The sequence below is a fragment of the Myotis davidii genome, unplaced genomic scaffold, assembly GCF_000327345.1.
Source record: "Myotis davidii unplaced genomic scaffold, ASM32734v1 scaffold2100, whole genome shotgun sequence".
Lineage (NCBI taxonomy): Eukaryota > Metazoa > Chordata > Mammalia > Chiroptera > Vespertilionidae > Myotis > Myotis davidii.
In genome coordinates, this window is record NW_006292458.1 from 539,903 (window position 1) to 549,202 (window position 9,300).

At 55.6% G+C, this 9,300-nt stretch overlaps 2 protein-coding genes across 3 annotated transcripts in view; one reads left to right on the top strand and one right to left on the bottom strand.

The window, feature by feature from the left end:
• The window catches only part of ALDH16A1 (aldehyde dehydrogenase 16 family member A1), a 22,896-nt gene extending 18,795 nt beyond the window's left edge, over positions 1 to 4,101 (bottom strand). Inside the window, 1 exon segment of the mRNA XM_006765950.1 lies at positions 3,988 to 4,101. Within this exon segment, the coding sequence (XP_006766013.1) occupies positions 3,988 to 4,077 (90 nt within the window). The 5' untranslated portion in view covers positions 4,078 to 4,101.
• PIH1D1 (PIH1 domain containing 1) lies at positions 4,059 to 8,528 on the top strand. 2 transcript variants are annotated; one of them, XM_006765948.2, is made up of 10 exons: positions 4,059 to 4,135; positions 4,712 to 5,055; positions 5,392 to 5,458; positions 5,824 to 6,003; positions 6,811 to 6,872; positions 6,963 to 7,044; positions 7,469 to 7,598; positions 7,806 to 7,881; positions 8,175 to 8,318; positions 8,407 to 8,528. In XM_006765948.2, the coding sequence occupies exons 2-10, from the start codon at positions 4,966 to 4,968 to the stop codon at positions 8,446 to 8,448; spliced, it is 873 nt and encodes a 290-aa protein (XP_006766011.1). In that variant the 5' UTR covers positions 4,059 to 4,135; positions 4,712 to 4,965; the 3' UTR covers positions 8,449 to 8,528. The 2 variants fall into 2 exon arrangements, with proteins under 2 accessions (XP_006766011.1, XP_006766012.1); XM_006765949.2 differs by having other exon boundaries at positions 4,069 to 4,135; positions 4,782 to 5,055.
• The last annotated feature ends 772 nt before the right edge of the window (positions 8,529 to 9,300 follow it).

The following is a 9,300-nucleotide window of genomic DNA, read 5'->3' on the forward strand; positions in this document are numbered from 1 at the left end:
ATATTAATGCACCACCCTTAATAGAAACAAAAGTCATTTGTCAGATTTATAAAAGATCTGATTAACACAGTTAGTAAAATTGACCTAATTCACAAATATAAAAACACCTTTGACACAGTTGAGGGTATCTGAGCACCAGCTGGGCATCAGATGATAGTCAAGTATGACTGTTAGTGCTGAGTGTGCAAACGGCGGGGTGGTTATGTTACAGGAGTCCTCACGTGTTAGAAATGAGGAGTCAAATATTTATGGGAAAGCCGAGACCGGTTTGGCTCAGTGGATAGAGCGTCGGCCTGCGGACTGGAAGGTCCCGGGTTCGATTCTGGTCGGGGGCATGTACCTGGGTTGCGGGCACTTCCCCAGTGGGGGATGTGCGGGAGGCAGCTGATCGATGTTTCTCTCTCATCGATGTTTCTGGCTCTCTATCTCTCTCCCTTCCTCTCTGTAAAAAATCAATAAAATATAAAAATATATATATTTATGGGAAAATAGTGACATCTGGGATTTAATTTTTTGTTGTTTATGCTCACTGGAGGTTATTTTTTCCATTGATTCTTAGAGAGAGTGGAAGGGGCAGGGGGGAAGGAGGAGGGGAAAGAGAGAGAAAGAGAGAGAGACATCCATGCGAGAGAGACACGTTGATTGATTGCCTCCTACATAGGCTCAGACGGAGGACGGGGACTGAACCTGAAACCCAGGTACATGCCCTTGACCGGGAATTGAACCCGAGACCCTCCTGGTGTGCGGGCCGACTCTCTAACCATTGAACCACGCCGGCTAGGCCATGGGATTGAAATCACTCCAGAAAAAGAGAACACACAGGGAGACAACAACTGGACCAGATGCTAATCATTGTTGAAGCGCAGTGAGGGGGGCATGAGAGTTCACAATATTAAGTAGTCTGGAATTTTGCAAAATTTCCCCCCAAAGAAAAACAAAATCCTAAAAGAATGTCCATAGGGTCCCCGCAGACCTCGCTAGTGTGAGAAGAGGGCCTGGGGGAGACTGGGAACTCGCCACTTGTCTAACAAGACAAACTGTCGCTAACGGAGCCAGATGATTTTTGTCAGGGACCGTGAGCCAAAGGTTGCCAAATTGGGGGATTTTATTTTCAAGGGAAGCTGGAATCCCGGATGTTTACATGGAGTTAGTTGTCAACAAATTCACATTTTTTACCAATACACATCGGCCAAAGAAAACATGTTTATTGGCCGAGTCTGGCCAACAGACCCTAAGGCTGAGACCTTGGTCTGGGGCAAGGTGGGGGCACCGCAGGCGCTGGAATCTGAGGGCTCAGGTTCAAATCTTAGCTTCCTCCTTTTCTCTTGTATTTAATTTCAATTCTTGATTGGTTGAAAGTTCAGCTTCCCCTTTTCAGCTGTGCTGACCACGGGCAAAAATGACTGACTTCTCCAAGCCTGTGTGCGCTCTCACTAAGATAATAACGACAATGACGCCTCCCACGGTGGTCCTGGGAGAGTCCATGCAAGCATGCTGAGTCCAGAGGGTCACAGTGAAAGCATCCAATAAACAGGAGCTTTTAGCACATTGCTATGTCACGACATTCCACTCCCACCCTCCGAGTGTGGGGGTTCTCTGCACACTGTCACAGCTACTTTTATTTATTTTTTAAATGTATTTTTACTGATTTCAGGGAGGAAGGGAGAGGGAGAGACAGAAACATCAATGATGAGAATCATTGATTGGCTGCCTCCCGCACGCCTCCTACTGGGGATCCAGCCCACAAGCCAGGCATGTGCCCTTGACCAGAATCGAACCTGGGACCCTTCAGTCCGAAGGCCGACGCTTCCATCCACTGAGCCAAACCAGCAAGGGCCACAGCTCCTTTCATCTGAGCCTACGCTATATATCTAGATCTTGTCACTCCCAGGGTTCCGTTATTTCTTTTTATACATTTATGTTGATTTTTAAAATATATATAGCCCTAGCTGGTTTGGCTCAGTGGATAGAGCGGCCAGGGAGGAACCTGCAACCGAGGTATATGCCCCTGACAGAATCGAACCCGGGACCCTTCGGCCCACAGGCCGATGCTCTATCCACTGAGCCAAACCGGCCAGGGCTCGGTTATCTTTTTGACATTGATGCCTCCCAGGTCCCTGCCTCTAGACCTGAGGTTCAAAGTGGTATTTTTCAAAAATATACATATTCTTATTGATTTCAGAGAGGAAGGGAGAGGGAATGAGAGCTAGAAACATAAATGATTAGAGAGAATCATTGATCAGCTGCCTCCTGCACACCTCCTACTGGTGATGTGCCCGCAACCCAGGTACATGCCCTTCACCGGAATCGAACCTGGGACCTTTCAGTCTGCAGGCCGACGCTCTATCCACTGAGACAAACCGGTTTCGGCAACAAATATTTAATGAGGACTTACTATGCACCAGGCACTATTCTAGATGATGGGGTATAACAGTGAAGAAAATAGAGAAAAAATACCTCTGCCTTTCTCTCTGAAATCAATAAGAATATGTATATATATATATTTTAAATATATTTTTTTATTGATTTCAGAGAGGAAGGGAGGAGAGATAGAAACATCAATGATGAGAGAATCACTGACCAGCTGCCTCCTGCACGCCCCCTGCTGGGGATCAAGCCCGCAACCCGGGCATGTGCCCTTGAGTGGGAAACACTGAATCAGAGCCACACCAGCCCGGCCCAAAGTGGCCTTTGACTCCTGCACACGTTGGACAACATGTGATAACTCAGCTCAGCATCTTTCCCCGGAAGCTTGCTCCTCCAGGGTTCACCATGGGGTGGGGGACAGTCCACTTCGCCACAGGGCCAGACCCCAAGTGCGGTCCTCGCCTCTCAGTTCCCCGAACCCTGCGGCTCCTGCACCGCGGCCTCATCCGACCCCTGAAAATCACAGCCTGCGCAGGCGCAGCTCGCACCCTGGACGTGGGCTCTTCTTCCAGCCTCCTCCCCTCCTCCTGCAGAAGCCCAAGCTCCTCGATTGGGTGCGAGAGGGCCCTTGGGGGTGACCTGGCTCCATGGGGTGGGGGGGATTCTGAGGGGCCTGAGCCATTATGGAAAATTCGAGGCGCCTTACTTATCTGCAGGAACCTCCAAAACGTTATGGGAGGCTCTGAGGCAGCGGTTCTCAACCTGTGGGTCGCGACCCCTGAAAATACATCCTGCATACCAGATATTTACATGACGATTCATAACAGTAGCAAAATTACAGTTATGAAGTAGCAACGACAATAATTTTCTGGTCGGGGGTCACCACCACATGAGGAACTGTAGTAAAGGGTCGCGGCATTAGGAAGGTTGAGAACCACAGAGCCTGAGTGATTACAGGAGTCCCAGGGAATTTCTTAACACCGAGGGTCATGGATCACCATCAGCATTTTCAGCGGCCCCGAGGACTCCCGGTGGGTGCACGCGACACCCCCAGAGGTGGCGAGGGACCACGGGGGGCCCATGAGGGGCTGAGGGCATGAAATGAGGAGTTCTGATGGATTCCGGGGTTCCGAGAGCCCCCCCGAGATCACAGAAGCCACACAAGTACAGAGGAGCCTGAGGACTCACGGGGACTCCACGGAGGGTCCGAGTGATTAAGGGAGAACTCTGGGGGTGCCCTGGAGGACCATGGCGGCACAGGATGTCCTCAGGAACCCTGGGAAGTCTATGGGGGTTCAGAGGTTCCCTGGAGGTTCTGATGTGGCTCCGAAGAACCAGTCGCACCCCTCCGGGTGGGGCGGGTCTGAGGAACCGGGGAGACACCGCCTCGAGCTCGGGCCGTGGGGCACGAGGACCCGCTAAAGGGCTGAGAGGTACAACCGCAAAAGCTCCCGGGAACCTGGTCCAGGGGCGCCGGGAACCACCGAAGCAAAGACGGGCGGAGTCGCGGAGCTGCCGCGGAGGATCACGGGAGTCAGCGCGCAGAACCCGCGCGGGGGGAGGGGGGAGCGAGGGAAGGAGGGAGGGAGGGAGGGGCAGCGCCGGCCCGCAGGCCCTCACCAGCGCGCATGCGTGGCTCTCCGGCGCGGGTCCGTACTCCAGCGTGGCGAAGATCTCTCGGGCGCGGGACTCCGCGCGCGTGGCAGCCATCACCCGTCCAGACCGCTTTCCACCAACTGCCGGGCGCTCTACCCGAGGGAACTTCGAGGTCCGAAGGGCGGGGCCGCCCCCTCCAGGGCAAAGGGCGGGCCGAAGGAGATAGAACGTGACCCAATCTTAAGACCCGGCGACCCCGCCCACGTAGTTCGGAGCATGCGCAGTCCTCACAGTGGGGGGGACGGAAGAGAAATTGTGTGTGCCTTGCAAAAACGGAGAGTTCCAGATTTAGAAGGGTGGCCGTGTTGGGGTGTCTTCCCACCACCTTGTTCACAAAACTGCAGCTTTCGGCCCGAAATACATTTACTAGAGAATCGAGTCTAGCTCTGGGGCGAAGCGATAGTTCGGAGATGAGAAGGGAATCTTAGGATGGACACTGAAATGAGGGTTTGACTGCCCGTAACCTGGCCTGAGGAAGCGGTCGGGAAGGAGGGGGAAGTTTGCCTTTAATCGACAGCGGAAGTGTGGCATTAAGGGAATCAGCCTCAGAATCTGGTTTTGATTGGTTGAGGTGAGAGGAGGCGTGGCCTCGTACTTAGAGTCTGATTGGTCAGTAGCGCGGTTGCTGGTTAAGGTACGAGCGCTGAGGGAGTCGGAAGTGTGGCGAACTCAAATTTCGGTTACACAGAGACCGGAAGAGTGGCTGTCATTTAAACATTTGGCGTGTTGGAGCGTCGAGAGATACTGTCCCCCAACAGATTTGACGACGGTACCTGATCTGAGTGGAACTGTAGCCTCCGGCCAGATTCCTCGATTCTCATATACAACAGTGGGTGTCGGAGTCTGTTGAGGGCCCGGGAAGCCGGCCCCAGAGTTCCGATCCCAGCAAAGGCTTCCCCACGTCCGCGTTGCTGGGGACGCCTAGGTCTCTTCCCCGGGGCCATGGCGGACTTGAAGCTGCTGGTGCCGGAGCTGAACGAAGCGGAGGCCATGGGCGCCGAGACTGCACGTTTCCAGGAGCTGCTGCTGCAGGTGCGCACTGACCAAGGACTCCTGTGTCCCTGGTTATTTTGGGGGATTCTTTTTTTTTTTTCCCCCTGAGATGGGATTGCAGTTCCCAGAATGCACTAGAGAGGCAACAGGGCTTCTGGGAATTGTAGTCGGTTAACTCCAAGTTTGCTAGGCTCTGGAATGAATGGGAGTAAGACTGGGGTTGTTCTTTGGGTTCCTCAGAGGAGGACAGGGACATAATATGTCTTATTCCCTGCGTGGCTCGTATCCCTAAACATTGCTCAGTAAACATTTGAGCAACAAATGCGGGTCTGATAGCACCGACGCCAAGCCTGGAAGACATGTTCCTTCACCCAGGCCTCCAAGGAGCTCCAGCAGGCCCAGACGAGCAGACCAGAATCAACACAGATCCAACCTCAGCCAGGTGAGGAAGGCAGAAACCCAAAGAGAGCGAACGGTCCCCAGGGAGAAGTGGAGAGACACTGGGGTCAAAGGACACAGAGGAGGGAGGAAAGGGACATAAGAGGGTTTAGAAGCCTCGGTGGGGAAGTGAACAGAGACCCAGAGGGAGATCCAAAGGGGGGGGGGGATGGGAATGACTCGGGGGACAGAGACTCCAACATGGAAAGAGAGTCAGAGGTCCCAGGTGTGGGGAGGGGGACAGAACCAGAAAGTGGAGGACTGAGACTCAAGGAAGGGGACAGATGGAAAAAGGACAGACTGGGGAGAGGGTGGATGGAAATCAAGACCCACATGGAGACATGGTCAGGACCAACCCATTCCCACCAGGCTTCTGTGTAAAGACCAACTCATCCGAAGGGAAGGTTTTCATCAACATCTGTCACTCTCCCTCCATCCCTCCTCCGGCTGACATGACCGAGGATCAGCTGCTTCAAATGCTGGAGGAGGACCAAGCTGGGTTTCGCATCCCCATGAGTCTGGGAGAGCCTCATGCCGAACTCGATGCAAGTCAGTACCCTTGGGGGACCCAGGACCCCGGCCCCCTAGGTCCTTCCTTCCCCAGGACCCCAGAATCCAGGGCCCAGGACTCGCTTCCTGCAGGCCCTAGAAACCCCCTGATCTGCTCCCTTCCCCCGAGGCATACCCCTAGACTCCTGGGCCTGCTGCAGCGGCCGCATGGGGCAGTCCTGGTTCTGCCCACCTGGCCAGGCTGGCACTTCTATTTGCCTCCCTCCAGGGCAAGGGCGGGGGCAGGTGCTTTATTAGCCCATCTTCTGGATGGAGGCCCAGGCCAGCTCTCACCCTCATCTCCGTTTTCTCCTTCACCCTGTTCCTGCCTCTGTCTCTCTGCCCCTCTCACCTCTCTCTGTGGCATTTCTGTGTCTATGTCCTTGCTTGTTCGATTCACATATGTCCCTTGAAGCCTCCTGGGACCCTGTGGCATTTCTGTATCTATGTCCTTGCTTGTTCAATTCACATATGTCCCTTGAAGCCTCCTGGGACCACGTTTTGGGTGGTGCCCCGGGGAGCAGGGACTCTGTTATGAACCGTAATGTAAATATCTGATATGCAGGATGTATTTTCATTGTGACAAATTGAACATAATGAAAGCATGGTGATTGATCACAAAAACAATATGTAATTATATATGTGTTTTCCGATGGTCTTAGGCGACCCCTGTGAAAGGGTCGTTCGACCGCCAAAGGGGTCGCGACCCACAGGTTGAGAACCGCTGCTTTAGTGCTGTCTCCTTGCCTGTCTGAGCTGTGGGGCTGCCCCGAGGGCGGGGGGCCTCACCCCTTTCTCTCCCCGCAGAAGGCCAGGGTTGCACCGCCTACGACGTGGCTGTCAACAGCGACTTCTACCGGAGGATGCAGGTTGGGGGCATGGCTGTGGGTGAGGCCTGGGCAGGGGCCGCTCCCTTTACCCTGAGCCCTCCCGCAGCCCTGCTCCCCGCTCTGTCCTAGAACAGCGATTTCCTGCGGGAGCTGGTGATCACCATCGCCAGGGAGGGCCTGGAGGACAAATACAGCCTGCAGCTGAATCCTGGTGAGGGGTCTGGGCAGCGTGGGGGCCGCCCGTGGGAGAGGCGGGCGAGCGTGGCTAATGGCTTAGCCTCTAGGCTGCGATCCTGGGGACAGGGCGAGGCGCCCCGGGGTGTGTGGGGTGTGTGTGTTCGTGCCTGTGGAGCGGGACCTGGCCGGTAATCTAGGTAAAGGGCGGGGTCTGGACAGCGTGGGAGCCGTGGAGTCTGAAGCATCTCTTAGGATCAGATTTTATTGGCTAATACTCCGGGAAGGCGGGGACAAGGTGGGCGCGCTTCCTAGAGCCAAGCCTGGGGGTGTGGTCAGGTCCCTTGCCACCTCCACCCTTCTCCCCTCCCGGGAAGCTCTCCCGGGGCTGGACGCCCCCCCTGGCGCTTGGAGGAGGGAAGGGAACCCTTACCCTGTGACCTTGACCCCGCCCCCCGCAGAGTGGCGCCTGTTGAAGAACCGGCCTTTTATGGGCTCCATCTCCCAGCAAAATATCCGCTCCCGCCAGCGTCCTCCGATCCAGGAGCTGGGGAACGTGTTTACCGCTGACTCCTTGAGGCCCGCGGAAAGGTGGGCTGTGCTGGGTCCCTCTCTCCTGTCTCCCTGTGCTCTTTGCCATCCTCCCTCCCCAACGGGGCGGTGTCCTGGGGCTCTGGGAACCCCCAGACCACCCCGAGGCCGCATGCTGGCTAGAAAGGAGGGAGCCACATGCCAGGCAGGGGCAGCAGCCCCCGAGGACCTGGGCTCCCCTCAGTTCTGGCTCTTGTTCCTCCGCAGCCCTGAGAAGCCAAACCTGAACCTCTGGCTGGAAGCCCCTGACCTCCTTTTGGTGGAAATTGACCTCCCCAAGCTGGTGGGTGTACCCTCCGCCTGAGCTGGAGAAAGAGGTTGGGGTGTGGGAGCCTGTTAGTACTGCCGTCTGAGTTTAGGGCCCTCGGGCCCACTTCCGGTGCTGTACCCAGGGCACCCTAAGTGACCCAGCGTGGAGAACTGTAATTACTGTGCCCCCCGCCCCTTTTCCCTGGAAGGTTAGACCCTTTAAATACGGTCTCCCACCACGTGAGCCTGCTCTCTCAGCCCGTGTTTCCATCATCCTGTGTCCTGTTGCCGGAAGGGAAGGGGGCGCTGATTCCAGTCTATCCCCAGGATGGAGCTCTAGGGCTGTCGCTGGAGATTGGGGAGAACCGCCTGGTGATGGGGGGCCCCCAGCAGCTGTACCACCTGGATGCCTACATCCCCCTGCGGATCAACTCTGCTGAGAGCAAGGCGGCCTTCCACCGGAAGAGAAGGGTACCTGGGGTGGGGGGTGGTGCGGGGAAGCGGAGGCCTGGGGGCCGGGACTCCTGGGTCCTGAACCCTCTCCCTGTCCTCTCCTCAGCAGTTGATGGTGGCGATGCCCCTTCTGTCCGCCTCTTCTTGACCCGGCGTCGCCCTGGGCTCCCAAGTGGGGAGAAGAAGGCGATCGCTGCTCTAAGACTGAAATAAAAGAGTTTGCCTTTACTCTGTGTCTGGCTGGGAATACATGGGGAGTGGGCGGGGGAGGGACATTGGGCTGTAGCCCTGGCGTCCCAGAGGGGTCACTGCTGCAGCTCAGGCCTCGTCCTCTCCATGGCTCCTGGCCTCCAGTTTCTCCCCTCGTCAGTCTCCCATGGGGTCCCAGAGCGGACTCTGCCCCTCTCCTGTTCGCAACCCCTCCCTGGCTCCCCATCGCCCCTGGGAGAAGGTCCAAACCCCCAGCCTGGCACTCCGAGCAAGTGTGGTCTAACGGGAGGATATGCTTATTGATTTCAGAGAGAGGGGAAGGAGGGAGAGAGAGAAACGTCGATGTGAGAGAACATCCATTGGTTGCCTTCCGTACGCATCCCAACCAGGGATGGAACCTGCAACGTAGGTATGTGCCCTGACCAGGAGTCAAACCTGGCACCTTTCGGTGTGCAGGACAGTGCTTCAGCCAGCTGAGCCACACCAGCCAGGGCACGGTCTGGCCTTCAGGCCTCATTTGGACCTCTTCCTCCCTCTCGCTGCCTAGTCCAGTGGTCGGCAAACTCATTAGTCAACAGAGCCAAATATCAACAGTACGACAATTGAAATTTCTTTTGAGAATCAAATTTTTTAAACTTAAACTATATAGGTAGGTACATTGTTATTAACTTAATTAGGGTCCTCCTAAGGCTTAGGAAGAGCCACACTCAAGGGGCCAAAGAGCCGCATGTGGCTCGCGAGCCGCAGTTTGCCGACCACGGGCCTAGTCACACTGGAGAGTGTCTTGGCC